Consider the following 17,205-nt stretch of genomic DNA (forward strand, 5'->3'; position numbering starts at 1 on the left):
CCATCTCATTACAGGATTTAATTAGTCTGAACAGTTCATCATCGAGGCCTTGCTTAATGATGGTGATCTCAATTACGCACCCTGTGGGCATAAACATAGCCATCCCTGTCAGGGACAGAGGAAGAGAGACGAATATGCTCATCATGCCAATAACGGACCAGGAAATAGCAAGGGATTAATATCAGGAGGAGGAGGCTGGTAACCAGGCTCTCAGCAGCTGGAATCCTACAGTGGCTGGAAATTACTTGTGGGGTTTCTCGAGCGTCCACTCTGGCTGCAGAGGGCAGGCGGACAATATTATCTTGGTGCTGCCGTTCAGCAGTGTCTGGAAGAGAACAATGTCCACGGCCTTGTGTCATTCCTTTGCTCCAGAGGAAACAAGGGAGACCAAGGCAAGAAAGGAACATCAGGATGTGCCAAACGCCCCAACGCTTCCACTATCACTTGTGCCAAGTGGTAAGAGGACTCCACGCAGAATGAACAGAAAATTCCTTCAAAACCTCACTCCAGAGATTCCAGCACCCCCCGGGAGACACCTCGAGAACTGCCACATGTTCCCTGAATATCCCATGGTCTTAACAGGGCACTTCAGATACCCTATCCTTAAATTTTACTTTTGATAATTATCTTGAGCAAATGGACAAAAAAAAAATGGCACAAATCGTACAAAGATATTTACTGCAGCAGCTCATTCAGTAAAAGGGGGAAAAATAAATGCTTAAATGCCCAAATAGAGAGGAATAGTTATATAAATTTAACCTGGTAAATCTAATACATTGTATGTTATGCAGCCAATTAAAATATGTTTACCAGTGTTTCTAATAGAAGGGGAAGGTGCTTATGTTGTCATGTTAAGTTCAAGATTAAGGTAATAATTCTTTAGGCTAGGCACAGTAGCTCACACCTGTAATCCCAGCACTTTGGGAGGCCAACATGAGAGGATCACTTAAGGCCAGGAGTTTGAGACCAGCCTGGGCAAAATGGTGAAACCTCATCTGAAAATACAGAAACTAGCCAGGTGTGGCGGTGCACACCTGTAATCTCAGCTACTTGGGAGGCTGAGGCAGGAGAATTGCTTGCATCTGGGAGGTGGACGTTCCAGAGAGCTGGGATCATGCCACTGCACTCCACCCTGGGAAGCACAGTCAGACCTTATCTCAAAAACAAACAGACAAACAAAAAAGATATAATTCTTTATATATAATATGAGCCTATGTAAATAAATTATGTACAAAATACCAAATTATCAAAAACTTTTTTTGTTGGTGGCCATTTGGAGGATTTGGTTTCTCTCTCATTTTTTCAGTTTCCAAATATTTTATCATGCAGGTTATTACTAATGATAAGGAAAAAAAATCGAATCTATTCTATTTAAATGAAAGTACCAAAAAGATAAAATGGTCATAGAAAAATAGGAAAGGCATGAATGAAGGTAAAGAGAAAAAATAAACAAGCATACAAACTCAGCTAGGACAATCTTAATTAATACAAACAATTAGGAGGACTATCTTAGGTTCATGGTTTATTCATGGCCATATGATTGGATTTAAAAGGAATCATAGAGGTTAAACGCTTGCTAATGATAATGCTTAGGAGTTTATATCAGAATAATGATTTCCCATAGAAATATGTTGGAAAGCAAGCAAGAACACAATCAGGATTACTCAACAGACAGGGTAATGGCAACATGAAGCAGCAGTAGGAATATACCAAGGAAAAACAGGACCAAAATCCACCGGAGTCTGTGAGCTCTGCTGCACAGTTCAAAAGCAGAGGTAATCCCGCAGGAGCCAATTTCCGAATAGCGCCCCTCACTGTTGTTCTATTATTCTGTATTGTTATAAATGGTTTTTGGTTTGTCTGTCTCCCTTACCACACTCTGAGCTCTATGGACATAGGGATCCTTGCTTATTTTTCTATCCCCGGCAAATAGCACAGCACCTTGATAAATGTTTGTTCCATAGACACATTTAAAATCATTTTGTTGTCTCATTTAAAATGGGAGAATGCTAATTAACAAATCAGCATTTGCTGAATGTTGATTTTGTGGAGCAGGGAAAAGATGCTGCTTTGAAATAAAGGGGCACTCTTTCTAGGAGGCTATGCTGTCTTCTTGGTGACACTGTACCCGGAGTGGTACTATATCACATGTAGCCTGGAGATGAGAAGCCTGAAGGTAATCTACTGTTTCAAACAGAAAAGCAATAATTGAGCTCCATTCGGTTCCTAGTGGCACATTGCACAATAAAGCCATGAGGATAAATACTACACGGGTCCTAGAGTCCAGGACTATGTGGAATATTGAAGTATAAGCTGCTACTCATCTACATCACTACTGAGGGAACAATGACTATAACAGGATTAATTTGAAACAGGCAAAATAAGGTTGACAAGCCGGGGTAGGAACCAAGCTGGTCTGATCTTGGAACCTGTGAAAGTCAAACATTGTTTATTAGACTGAGATGGTTTAAAGCAGTGATTCTCAATCCTGGCTGCTCAGTAAAGTTCCCTAGTCATTTTAAAAAGTATTGAAAGTAGGAGAAGGATATGAACAGACACTTTTCAAAAAAAGACATTTATGCAGCCAACAAACGTATATAAAAAAGCTCATCATCACTGGTCATTAGAGAAATGAAAATCAAAACCACATTCAGATACCATCTCACGCCAGTTAGAATGGGGGATCATTAAAAAATCTGGAGACAATAGATGCTGGAGAGGATGTGGAGAAATAGGAACACTTTTACACTGTTGGTGGGAGTGTAAATTAGTTCAACCATTGTGGAAAACAGTGTGGTGCTTTCTCAAGGATCTAGAAATAGAAATATCACTTGACCCAGAAATCCCATTACTGGGTATGTACCCAAAGGATTTTAGATCATGCTATTATAAAGACACATGCACATGTATGTTTATTGTGGCACTGTTTACAACAGTGAAGACTTGGAACCAACCCAAATGCCCATCAATCATAGAACGGATAAAGAAAATGTGGCACATATACACCATGGAATACTATGCAGCCATAAAAAAGGATGAGTTCACATCCTTGGCAGGGACATGGATGAATCTGGAAACCATCATTTTCAGCAAACTAACACAAGAACAGAAAACCAAACACTGCATGTTCTCACTCCTAAGTGGGTGTTGAACAGTGAGAACACGTGGACACCGGGAGGGGAATATCACACACCAGGGCCTGTTGGGAGCTGGGGGGCTAGGGGAGGGATAGCATGGGGTAGGGGGCTAGGGGAGGGATAGCATTAGGAGAAATACCTAATGTAGATGACCGGAGTGAGTGATGCAGCAAAACACCATGGCACGTGTATACCTGGGTGACAAACCTGCACGATTTGCACATGTACCCCAGAACTTAAAGCATAATAAAATAAATAAAAATAATAAAAGTATTGAAGGCTGGGCCCCTCTCCAAATATTCTGATCTAATTGGGCTGGGATGGGCCTAGGCATCAGCATATTTAAAAATCTCCCCAGTGACTCTAACTGGCAGCCACAGTTGAAAACCACCATACTGGGAGAGAAAAGTGAGAATCTACCTGAAAAACAGGTGTATTTTTCTTTCTCCTTTCCTCACCTGCACCCTAGAGAGCACTTTGAATTTGTATTCTGTGTAGAATTTTCTATCTTAACCTCTTTTCTTGTAAGTTGAAATCCTGACAGTTGAATATCATTCTTGCTGTAAGATTACATAGTTAAGTCCCCAATAAATTTGAAAGTAAATGTCCTGCACCAAAACAACAAAAATGAAAACCACGATTACCTTTTATAAACTCCATTCTTCATTGTTTCACAAAAAGTATCTGATTGCATTCACTAAGCAATTAAATGAGATAGGCATTATTATCATACTCATTTTACAGAGGGGTATAATTTTATAAATCAGAATTAATTTTAATATTTAATTCATTAACTTTAATTAATAGATGGGGCCAGTAAGATTAGAGGAGTTGTGATGTTTGTTCAATGAGACCACGACTACTAAACTATTAGTCATTCAAATGTATTAGCGCATGGCTCTGGAATAACACTGCGAGTTTGCCTTTTCTATAAAAGCAAGCTCTGAGAACTAACCAGAAACAAAATAAGCAATTCCAAACTGAGCCACATAACAACAGAGAATTTGTATGTATCCTAATTATGCTTTCATTAATTTATACAGTTTTATTTTTCCCTATGTCCTTATTAAACATAGACGAACTACACTGTAGGAAGTTTGCATAATACAGTAGAAATGTGTGTAAGCCCTCAGGATCTACATCAAAACAAAAATGAAATGCGTGTTTTCACGCTGCATCAGAATATCCTGCTTTCCCTGACTCCCTTACCCAACCTGCCACTTACAATAGGCTCAAAGAATTTCAATTATTTAAAGGATCCAGTCTCCACCAACTATGCCAATATTTTTTTCGGGCAAAATGAAAACTAGGAAATGCTGTGATGTTGTTTTCCTGGGTTAAAAAAATTGTTAAGAAAAGAAATTTTAATCAAAAATCTCATGTTCGGGCTACATGATTATTGGACACTTTTATCAGACTTTTACATGAGAGTGACATTGTCAAAAACAGGATTCTTCTGGGTTTCAGGCACAGCCCTGTGTTACAAAGTCGATGCTGACTGTGTGCATGATGAGTGAATAAAGAGTCTCCTTCAGAAGACCTGAAGAGGGAATGGAGACTTGCCTAGGACTGTAGGGATGGGCAAGAGAGGACCAGTGAGTCTAGAGGGCCAGGGAAGATGAAGAATGATAAGGATGGTAGAACCTGAGAGTAAGAGGTGCTGGAGGCGCCGGGCCGAAGAGGACTCCACCAGACCGCGGGCTTCCTTAGGACAGGCAAGAGGCATTATGGGCCAAAATGTACAGTGGATGTAATAGAAAACGTTAATCATACCATTTGTGAATGAATCATAAGGATGGCTGTGAAACATGACAAGGAAACGTTTTCTAATTTGATGAAACAAAAGCCCTTGTCTGTTTATTAAACTGCATTGATCGGGTCAGTTAGGAAGAATGTTGCAGAAAAGGAATGAGTGGGCTACCAGACAGTGCCCAGAGACCTGAGTCACATGTGGATACAGCTTCCTGCAGCTCAATGGCAGGGTCATGTGAATGCTGCTAGGTCACATGGGTTTTCAATATAGAACAAAATGTCAATCAACAAAAATCAGAAGGGACTGTAGGTTCGAAAAGACCACATAATATGCTGCGTTTCCAAAATTCAAGGTGTCACTTGTTCACAGGGAGATATATATATATTTATATACACACACACGTATTTATGTATATATATATGTATATATATCAGCAAATATAGACTGGGGTTGTATTTTCTATTAAATAACACTGTTCTAAGATCAAATATTTAACAATCTTCGCAGATGATTTTTGCCAGATAGTGATTGGTCATACGTTTCAGGACAAATGGAGAGGTGAAAAAGGTTTTCTTAAGCTTGCAGAATTCCTGAGAATGGGGCTTTTCTGGATGGTGAGTGGGTGATCAGTCCTTCCAGATCTTTTCCAAAGCTGAAGTGCCCCCCTGCTTCTCCAAAGACAGAGCAGCTGCTTCTCAGTGGGTGTGTCAGTTGAGAACTGCTTGAGTAGATGAGTGAGAGTAGGACTGTGTGTGTGCAGGCACGCCTGAAGATTTATAATTAATACATCAAATGAAAGTAAGAATTCCACACTTCATCATTTGCCTAATCCTTCTTGCCTACCCAGAGTCTCACATTTGTAGAAACTATAATCCCTGTCTAATTGTACATAGTAACCATCCCAGTTTCTAGCACAGTGCAAGAGCCATAATCAACACTTGCTGCGGGCCAGGCTCGGTGGCTCACACCTGTATTCCCAGCATTTTGGGAGGCCGAGGCAAGTGTATCACTAGGTCAGGAGATCAAGAACATCACGGCCAACATGATGAAACTCGTCTCTACTAAACTACAAAAATTAGCCAGGCATGGTGGCATGTGCAACTATAGTCCCAGCTACTCTGGAGGCTGAGGCAGGAGAATCGCTTGAATCTGGGAGGCGGAGGTTACAGTGAGCTGAGATTGCACCATTGCACTCCAGCTTGGGCGACAAGAGCAAAACTCCATCTCAAAAAAAAAAAAAAAAGAGCTTGCTGCTAATAGAATAAACTTGAACTAGAATTTCAGAGTGTACACAAATAAGTGAATGTGAATAACAATATTCATGATCATCATAAACCTTTTATAGGCGCTAAAATGGTCAAACACTGTTCTACACTCTTCACATGTATTAACGAATCTAATCTTCACAACAACCTATGAGACAGGTTCTGTTATCACCCTGATTTTGCTGTCGAGGAAACTGAGGCATAGAGAGTTCATTCTCTTGCCCAAGGTTGCATAGCTAATAAAGTAGGTCAAGAAACAAAACAAAACAAAAAACCTAAGCTCCACTCCTGGCTCATTTCTGCAGTCTCTCTAAGATCTGCTAGCCACTGTGTAGAGGTAGGATCCAGGCTTGTAATTTCCAAAAACAGCCTCTTGGATCACGGGGCTTTTATGTTTGCTGCTTGTGATTTATTAAATAGCGTTCAATTTAAAAAAAAAATCATAATTTCTCAAAATCAAACAATTATGATGTATCATCAGTTGGCAATCACAGCTCACTGATAGACTAGTATCTAATTGATTTCACATAAATACATCTCTTTAAGATTCTACTGTTGCAGCTCATTATTTTGCTGATTCCTCACAGTGAACCCCCAATGAATTAGATAGCTCTATTAAGCCTTTTTCAGTTATATTTCCTGGCTGTTTCTGAACAGGCTTGATTTCATAAATTCCCATCATTTTGTCCCATAAATTAGCAATCTAGATTTCCTAGGAACTTCAGTATTTTAGGATGGCATCTCATCATCAAGACAGACAGAAAAACAAAAACTTTTGCCTGACCATGTATTTTCATAAAATTCTAAAATATAAAATTCTATATTTTAGAATTTATCATGAAACTATAGACTTCAGCAGCCCTTCGCAGGCTGTGATACGGAGTAAGGGAACCCTCCAGTTTCCTTTAGCACAGAAGGAAACGAACACAAAGAGATTAACAGCAGGTGGGAGATTAAAAAAAACAGAAAAAAAGAAAAAAAACAGTGAGTATTTCAGGGTAGAAACCCAAACAGCAACCTTTTGGAGGTACAGACAAAAACCACATTTTAAATCAACCTGTCTGTTTCCATGCAAATGAAAAATAAAAAAGCACATATTCATCATTCCTGTTAGTAACAACCATCACTCACTCACGAAATTGCTATTCAGCCTGAGACCAGATCAATAAAATGTGTGCACTTGCTGCTCAGCTATTCCGCTTGCTGCTGGCTACATGGTTGCCTGGTGCATTTCCTTATTGCTACATTATAATAAACAGCTGGGCTGCGTTTTAGTTCTAGTTCCTGTTTATATATGTGCCATTTATGTTTCTATTTAGGACTTTTCTGGCTCTGTTGGTTTAGAACTAAATGCCACATTTGACTACTGTCCCCCAAATAAAAAATATTATTCTAAAAAAAAATTAATGAAAAATAAGCTGTGAACCTGACACAATTTTTGTTATCACACATATTTGTGAATGATAGTGTTTGGCACACAAATATTTTAAAGAAAATTTAAATTTGGCTCACTTGACTAATCAGGGTGTGAACCATTTTTCCTAGCATGTCGTTGTTTGCACGCAATAAACCAATGAGTGACCATCTCCCAAATTTACAGGGTCTTGGTAAAAATAAAAGGGTACACACAAGTCCAAAGACTGGCTGCCCAAAGTTTGAAAAGTTGGGTAGTCCTGAATTTCCTTTTCAATTTGAAAGATAAAATCGGGTAAAAATTTAAACCGAAGTAGCTTTAAGTTAGTAGTGCCTTCTTTTTTCGGCACTGAACTTTTAGGGTAAAACTTGGTGATTTTATGTGGAAAGAAAGGGACACAGGGGTCCCTGAACTGTACCCAAAGAGGAGTTGGCGTGAGCACCTGTTTCCTTTCTCCATTCTTGATCACTACACAATTATTCCCCTACTTGCCCAGTGAGGAGAAAAGGAGGGGAACAGACTCTAAATTTAATTTTTTTTTTTTTTTTCATGACACAGAGCCTCGCTCTGTCACTCAGACTGGAGTGCAGTGGCTCCATCTTAGCTCACTGTAGCCTCTGCCTCCCAGGTTCCAGCAATTCTCCTGCCTCAGCCGCCTGGGTAGCTGGGATGACAGGCATGTACCACTGCGCTCAGCTAATGTCTGTATTTTTAGGAGAGATGGGGCTTCACCATGTTGGCCAGGCTGGTCTCAAACTCCTGCTCAGGTGATCCGCCCACATCAGCCTCCCAAAGTGCTGGGATTACAGGCGTGAGTCACCATGCCTGGCCCTCTAAAATTAATCTTTAAATGTGGTCATTAGATAAGTTCCCCTGGACCTTTTAATGCTAGCCTGTTGTGTATGCTGGTCTAGGGGTTGAGAGAGGTGAATGGGGCAAGGTGAAAGGCAGCCAGTCAGGCAACAGAAGACCCAAAATTCTGCATGCTTGCTCTTTCTTTAAAGAGCAGGTCCACGCCTGGCTCTTGGCCAGTGGAGACCAAAGGCATGGCATTCTGCAGAAACAGTCACTTGGCTACCAACAAACTAGAGAAAGAGGAGAAATTCTACTACCTTGCTGAAGTGAGAACCCTCCAAAATGACTGTTTCTGGTTCCCCACAGGGCATGGCCAAGGACAGGCAGGTGCAGGGAGAACTGTTCACAAGATCAGTCTCACAGCACCTTGAATCCATTATTTCCCAAAGCAGGTAAAGCCCCCTCTATCCTACATGTTTGCAAAGGCAGATCTCCCGCTTGCAAAGAGGGAAAGCAAAATTAGGCTCAAAACTACAGAAAACCAACTGGTTTTACACAGTACAGAAGTCTGGTGCCATCAGGGAGATAAGAGGCAGCTAAGAGGCGTCTCCTTGGCAGGAGCAGTCTGACTCTACCAGAAGACATTGGACTAAACCAGGTCCCTTCTAAAAGCTTGCCTGTGAGTTCAACAGTAGTTATGTCATCAGCAGTAAGTTGAAAAGTTCCATTTGTTGGCAGCAGGCCAGTTGTTAGAGAGCGACTTGAACTAGGTTCCCAAGTGTTATCATCTTTCCACATCAATAGCATCTACCTGAATTTCTTCTCACGTCATGGAATTGACGAAGCTTCTCTCTTTGGCCAAACTCTACCCAGACTTCTCTGAGCCCTCTTCTTGACTAAGCCTCAACCTTGGTCTCTGATGGCTGATTCTCAGCACAGCAGATTTTATCCATCTTTTTCACAGCTCCACTTAAAAGACTTGACCAAACACTAACATAGTGTCTACCTGCTCAAGGCCACATCCCCAGGATGGCCCTTATTCCTCCATAAAGTACCTGCCTGAGAAAGCTCAAGGCTGACACATGATTTGCCACATTTGACTATCTGCTGTTTGTTCCAATCAACAACTAACAATAGGGCCCCTGTCTCACAGCCTCTGTGGGAGGGTAGGAGTCTAATTTCTGTAAGTGCCAGTTAGCAAACCCAGATAGGTTTCACATGGACCAACCTCTCCTTCCCAATTTTCCTGGGTTTCACATGGATCAACCTCTCCGTCCCAATTTTCCTGGGTTTCACATGGACCAACCTCTCCTTCCCAATTTTCAATAAACTTATTTTTCTTTCTTTCTTTCTTTTTTTCTTTCTTTTTCTTTTGAGACAGAGTTTTGGTCTTGTTGCCCAAGCTGGAATGCAATGGTGTGATCTCAGCTCACCACAACCTCCCTCTCCTGGATTCGAGCGATTCTCCTGTCTCAGCCTCCTGAGTAGCTGGGATTACAGGCATGCACTGCCATATCCGGCTAATTTTTTTGTATTTTTAGTAGAAACAGGGTTTCACTATGTTAGCCAGGCTGATTTTGAACTCCTGATCTCAGGTGATCTGCCCACCTCAGCCTCCCAAAACGCTGGGATTACAGGCATGAGCCACCACGTCCGGCCTTTAATAAATTTCTAATTCCATGCACGACTCTGCCCAAGCCTTCGTCATTTCCACCTCCTCATTCTCTTCTCAACTCCCAGTCACCTCTTCACAAATCAAGGTCGAGTTCAGTCCATCCTGGATCTACTTCCCTACTGCAATGGTTTATTACTGACCAAAATCAGTCCCCACCACTTTAATTAGTATCCATTTTTGGTTATCTTTGACAAAAGCCATTCAACAACTATTCACTGTGTATCTAGGCACCCATGCTTGCAATGTTATGCAAAGCTGACCTGGAACCTCAGCTATCCTCAGCCATGAGCGAGGCACAGGAGGGTGGGATCACCCTCCGTATGTAACCTTAGGAACCGTGACACAGACCTTCCTTCTACCAGAGGCTCTGAACACTAGGACAGTTTGCTGGGCTCATAGAGCATGAGGGAAGAATGTTTCAGTTCAGCATTTTCCAGATCTTTTAGAGCAAAGGAATCAGTTGAGGATTTTGTTGAAACGGTTTCTGATGTCAGGAGGGCTGGGGTGAGTTCTGGGAACCTGCATTTCTTATTTCCTCCCAGGTAATGAAGATGCTGGTGCTTATCCAATGGCCACGCTTTGAAAAGCAAGAGTTTAGCTCACAGCTGAAGGACTAGGAAGAAAGGTCAGATTAAAAGCCGGGAAGGCCCAGAAATCCTCAGACTGCACTGGAAGATCATGCCCCTTTTAAAGACGGGAGGCAAAGTCACCCTCCTGGGGATGTGGATTTTGCCTGCATAGCCTCCGCTCCAGTCGTATGAACCACCTCACACCAATCCCCAGTGCTGACCAAACCACAGGGTGCCTCGCATTACTGCCTCAGCCCCCCAAATCCCTTGAGTACTGCAAACAGACTTATTGAGCCTCCCTGGGGAATGCTGCACATTACCTAGGACGTCCCACCCAGCCCAATCAGCTCCAATCTAGAATACTGAAAGCCAACCAGGATTTAGGGTAGGGTCAGAGAGAAACAATGAAGCATAGGGGAAAAAGAAAGCTACCAGCATTCCCAAGGCACAGCATAGCAGAAAAGAGATAATCGGGTCGTCAAGTCCAAATGTAAATGCAAAACTTCCTACTGTGTGTTTAACACACCTGGCTCTTCAGTGGAGCACATGAGGTGGAAGGGAGCTGTTAACAACCTGTGCTCACACAGCACGGTTGCCTGTGCTGGTCAGGGCACACTGCATGGTTCCCCAAATCAAACTAAGCTTGCAGTTCCTGCTGCATTTAGTGGCTATATACCCACCTTCCTAGGATTAAGGAAAGATGACTTGAAATCGCTTGCTCACACTACCAAATCACCTCCAGTAGATCGTTTCCAATGTCAGTTTTCAACAATTCCTCCCATGCATGCTACTCCTGGGGGCTACTGCCCCTCCCCTGAGGACTGGCCTTGTGCCTTGCTTTGACTAATAGAATGTGGCAAATGTTCCAGGAATGCAGGCATTAAGAGGTCTTATAGTTTATATTTTCATCCTGTTGGAACCCAGCTGCCCTATATATAACTTTGGTTAAATTACTGAATTAAGAGAGTCCCCTTGGGGAGCATGAGACCCGGCCAGCCTTCAGACAGTCCAGCCCCTATGTGCAGCTGCGTGAGTGGTTCCAGCCAGCACTTGGTGCAAAAGGACAGTGCAGCCAACCTGCGGAATTGTAGGAAACAATGAAGAGTATGATTTGTAGTGGTTTGTTACGTGGCTAGGTAACTGAAACAGAAACTACTATATAAAAACCTAAAGTCATATGGGAGACCACAGCAGGTGGATCACAAGGTCAGGAGGTCAAGACCAGCCTGGTCAACATGGTGAAACCCCATCTCTACTAAAAATACAAAAACTCTCCAGGTGTGGTGGGAAGTTCCTGCAATCCCAGCTACTCAGGAGGCTGAGGCAGGAGAATCACTTGAACCCCGGAGATGGAGGTTGCAGTGAGCCAAGATCACACCATTGCACTCCAGCCTCGGTGACAGAGCGAAACTCCATCTCAAAAAAATAAATAAGTAAACAAATGAAGCCATGTGGGATTGTGTCATGGCAGAGGTTGGCCTCTGCTCCTATTATTCACGGCAGGAAGAACAGTGAGGAAATTGCTTTTGAAGTCTTGAGAAAGGGCTGTCTGTATTATGTAACAGCAGAGTGCTTGCAATAGTACCACCTGCTATAAAGTAGAACATAGAAAATATAACTAATGGACTTGTGAAGCCAGCTGAAATTCTTCAGGCAGATTACAAGTTTTTGCAGTATATAATAAAGGTTACAAAGAACGAGATAAACTAAAGAAGGAACTGTTTAGTTTTCCTGCAGAATTTAGATAAAATGTACGGAATAAAGGTTGGTGTCTCTACTCACCATAACATTCTTGAAGTAAGAAATGACTTCAGGTGGTGGGTGTCTATGGACCTTCTTAGCCAAACAAAAGGGCTCTGTACTGCATATAATTTTCTGTATATTATGACATTTTGACATTTTAAAAAACCTTTCTGGGCTGAGAAGTGTGGGAGGTGGAAGAAGAGAACTTGATTAACAGACACAAACATACAGTTTGGTAGGAGAAATAAGACCTAGCACTAGATAGATCAGTAGGTGAATACAGTTTACAATAATCTACTGTCTATTTCAAAATAAGTAGAAGGGGGCTGGGCACAGTGGCTCATGTCTGTAATTCCAGCACTTTGGGAGGCCAAGGCAGGTGGATCACTTGAGGTCAGGAGTTCGAGACCAGCCTGGCCAACAAGGTGACACCTCATCTCTACTAAAAACACGAAAACTTATTTGAGCTTCGTGGCATGGACCCATAATCCCAGCTACTTGAGAGGCTGAGGCAGGAGAATCACTTGAACCCAGGAGACAGAGGTTGCAGTGAGCCGAGATCGCACCACTACACTCCAACCTGGGTATCGAAGCAAGACTCTGTCTCCAAAAATAAAAATAAAAAAGAAGGGAAGAATTTGAATGGTTCTAGCCTAAAGAAAAGACAAATGTTTAAGGTGATCGATTCCCAAAGTACACTGATTGGATCTTTACAATCTATAATAATGAATTATTACATGTACCCCAAAATGATGTATATCTATTATGCATCAATTAAAAATGCACACACGCGCACACACACGCGCTACCACACACCCCCCCACCCACACACCTTTCTGGCTGGGAAGAGAGACCGCCCCTCTGAGGGTTAGCCAATGCTTAGAGATAAAAATGCCTCAGCCAGGCATTCACATGCAAGCTAGCCAGTCTAGAGCCATGCCTGCTCGGGCTCACACGCTCCAGGAGGCAATCTTCTACTCTCCATTTGCGCCCTTTGAACCAAAGTATCTCTAGTTACCTTACCCCTGTCTTAGCACTTTACATTCAAAGTCTGTGTTGGGGGGCATATAACTATTCTTTTTAGTTCACATGTTTCTAAATCAAGAGAAGTCCACGTGAGGGGCCTCATTCAGATCCAGACCTGATGCAAATAAAGAAATTCTGGATTTCGAGCTGAGAGACTGAAGGATGTGGCATCTCAAAATATGTCAGACTGCTATACTGATGACAATTTCAAGTGGAAAACACTGGGACAATTGTAGTTCAGTAAAGGATAGCTGATCTGTCTCTTCCTGTATGCAGCAAACCATAAAGATTCTTCTGAGAAGCACATCTTCCCTGTACCAGGGCGAGAAAATAGCCCTTATCACCAGAGACTGAAAACTGAGGGCCACCGTGGACCCAGATGGATATACTTAATGAAGTAACCCTATCTCCCACTAGTTTTATACCGTCTCTGTATCTCCTAGTGCCTCCCTTAGGAATTTGCTGCCCCCACACAGATCCCCTTTGTCTTGTTATTTCTTCTCAAATTTATTGTTCTTCATCTAAAAAGTATAAAAACATCTTACTTAGGCCACTTCTTTGGACTTCACTCCCGTGAAGATCCACATGTACGAGTAAAACTAATAAAATTTACTCCTGTCAATCTGCCTGGTATCAATTTGATTTGTAGATCCAGCCAAAGAGTGGACGGGGTATTGGAGGCGATCTCTGGCTTCCCTCCAGAGCCCTTGATGTAGTAGAATTCACATTTTGAGGAATGAGGTGAATGTGTTTTACATGCAGAAGAGATAGGAATGGCTACAGCCACAGAGTGGGCTGTGGTATGTTATTTTCACAGATGGCCACAGTCATCCTCATTCCTGCACTTGGATGTTGCTCCTCCCATCCCGGACTTGAGATGTGCTTGTACCATTAGAATAGATTGGGAGCAACATTTTAGGATTCCAGAGCCCTCTGCCCGCTGAGGATCCAACCACCATATAAAGAGGTGGTTGGATTGTTTCCAACCACCATGTTCAGGATTCCATATTCAGGACTGTTTGCTGAATGATGGGAGAACACGCAGACAGACTGCAGCCAACCCAGATGTTCCAATCACTACAGCTGAGATACCAGACACGTGAGGAAAGCTGTCCAGGATTCTCCAACCCTAGCTAAGCCACCCAGCCAACACCATATGGATCAGAGATGAGTTCTCTCTGCCAAACCCTGCCCAGAATCATGAATAAATAAATACTGTTTTTAAACCACTATATTTTAGGAGATACTATGCAGTGATAAATCCTGAAACACTTATTTAAACTTCAGCAGAGAGGGAAAAGTATAGAATATAGTTAGTGAATTGATTCCATTCTTCACTAGTTATGGCCTTTGCGTTTTTTGTTTGCTTTTATTTTCCAGCAACTTTTGACTTTAACATAGTATAACTGAATAGAATCAATAGCTTTCAAAGTACCAGTGAGATCACGATTATAAGCTTAATGCCAGCACATTCTGTATAAAAGGGGACAAAACTTATTTTACCCTTGACTTATATATGACAAGTAAGTGTAGGCCAGTGGCTATACATTTAGATAGGGTAGCCTAATGTAAACTATCACAGTTGTACCAATATAAAGAAAAACATACTAAAATCATCAGCACCATTTTCTTTTTTCTTTTTTCTTTTTTTTTTTTTTTGAGATGGAGTTTCGCTCTTGTTACCCAGGCTGGAGTGCAATGGCGCGATCTTGGCTCACTGCAACCTCCGCCTCCTGGGTTCAAGCAATTATCCTGCCTCAGCCTCCTGAGTAGCTGGGATTCCAGGCACGCGCCACCATGCCCAGCTGATTTTTTGTATTTTTAGTAGAGACAGGGTTTCACTATGTTGACCAGGATGGTCTCAATCTCTCGACCTCGTGATCCACCCACCTCAGCCTCCTAAAGTGCTGGGATTACAGGCATGAGCCACCGCGCCCGGCCCATCAGCACCATTTTCTTACACCCAGAACTTTTATTCAGAAATTATTTAGATCATTAAGTCAGTTTTCTAGAGGTAGTTCTCCTAAGCCTTATTATTATTATTATTATTATTTTTTAAAAGAAATAAGCTAATTTCTTTTTTCCATTCACCCAAATAGAACAGTTGAGAAAAAATAACTAACCTGGGAAATTTCACTCTATTATTAAAACATTTGGCTGTGGGTGAATTATAACTTGAAAGGTAGATTATAATACAAACTATACAAACGAATAAATGCCACAGCAAGCAGTTACAGAATTAGAACTGTAAACAAGCAGTTTATGCAAAGCAGAATTCTGGACCATGCCGTTGACAGAGATTATCATGTAAATAGCAGCCCCGAAGTTGTACGACACAGCCATTCTGAAGAGCCGATCGTAGGCAAAGATGAAACACGATTTTGTCCCTGCAAACCTGGCATTCTAGTAGGCGCTGAGTGACATATGGTTAACAACAGCACAGCCACATAAATGCATTGATGTACATGTACTTGGGGTGTGGGTAGACTAAAAGAAATGAGCTCGAGTTTGAGGAGTGGAGGACCAGACCAGCAAAGAGTGTCAAATGCACATAAGTAAAATTATCACACACACAGAAGATGCAGCTTACCTGACAGGCTGATGGATGAGTGTGGTTGAGATCCCAATGGGAAGACACTATGTCAACAGACTTTTTGGCCATGTTGAGTAAATTCATCCAGCCTTGGAAAAGTGATAAGTGAAATGGTGCATTTTCTGAATAGTTAAGGCCTTCAGGAATATTTTCCACCAGGGCAATTCTTAGAAAAGATTTTGAAAAACAAACAAACAAAATCTAGTCAAATTTGAAGCCACAGATCTTTACACATGCATACAGCAGACATCTAAAAATTACTCTTTACTCATTCTGAATGTATTCTCTTCTCATAATTTGCATTTTTTCCCCACAAAAGTCCTCTTACATTTAACCCCCACTAATCTATTGTGTTTTGAGAGTTTATGGCCTATTTTTTCATAGTGAGCACTGAATTTATATTTCAGAAAATCACGGAGTATGTCTCTAATGTTCAGTTTCAATCTTGCCTGGAAAAAAAATTGTGAGCTTCCTACAGAAGCATCCTCATCTAGTAATATATTCCTTTATTTTTTTTTCCTGGAAGCAATTCAGTTCCTATATAAGATACTACTCTGTGAGCTATTTGAGACTGTAAATTGAGTTTTACATATCTCCAGTTTCTAACACAATGCAGGGCATATGTTAGAACTCAATAAATGCAGTTATTATTGCCTAGTGTCCACGGATGCTACCTAGTCTATGGTGTAAAGTGACACCGAGAAGAAAATCATAACACCTGCTTGTTGCAGGGCTTTATTAAAATCAGAGACAAGAAAAGGGTAAAATTATAGTATAATCAAGTCCTAAATAAGCTGCAATCAGCAATATTCTGTTTGTTTTTCTCTTTTTGTTATATTGGCCATATATCCATTGTGTTGCCGTACCTTTCCTTGGCTGCATTTTTTTTCACTTCTGAGTTAGGTGACAGATAACTTCTGACCAAAGGAATGGACTATTTTTTTCCAGCTTTATGAAGCTTGATTTATTCATGTATATTCTCCTGCAATTCTTTTTTTTTGAGATAGGGTCTTGCTCTGTCACCCAGGCTGGAGTACAATGGTGCCATCTTGGCTCACTGCAACCTCCACCTCCTGAGTTCAAGCAGTTCTCCTGATTCAGCCTCCCAAGTAGTTAGGATTACAGGCACCCACCACCACGCCTAGCTAACTTCTTTTTGTATTTTTCAAAGAGACGGGATTTCACCATGTTGGACAGGCTGGTCTACGGCTTCTGACCTCTCGTGATTTGCCCTC

General features: G+C 41.6%; 1 protein-coding gene across 4 annotated transcripts in view; it reads right to left on the bottom strand.

Moving 5' to 3' along the window:
* The window catches only part of PLD5 (phospholipase D family member 5), a 369,722-nt gene that overhangs the window by 154,082 nt on the left and 198,435 nt on the right, over positions 1-17,205 (bottom strand). For 3 of the 4 annotated variants that reach the window (XM_074385400.1, XM_003935333.4, XM_074385401.1), the window contains one exon: positions 15,968-16,136. The exons of the other annotated variant lie outside the window; for it this stretch is intronic. In XM_074385400.1, coding sequence (XP_074241501.1) covers positions 15,968-16,136 — 169 coding nt within the window. The remainder of the gene's footprint in view (positions 1-15,967; positions 16,137-17,205) is intronic. 4 annotated transcript variants of the gene reach the window in all.

Source organism: Saimiri boliviensis, chromosome 14 (assembly GCF_048565385.1).
Source record: "Saimiri boliviensis isolate mSaiBol1 chromosome 14, mSaiBol1.pri, whole genome shotgun sequence".
NCBI lineage: Eukaryota > Metazoa > Chordata > Mammalia > Primates > Cebidae > Saimiri > Saimiri boliviensis.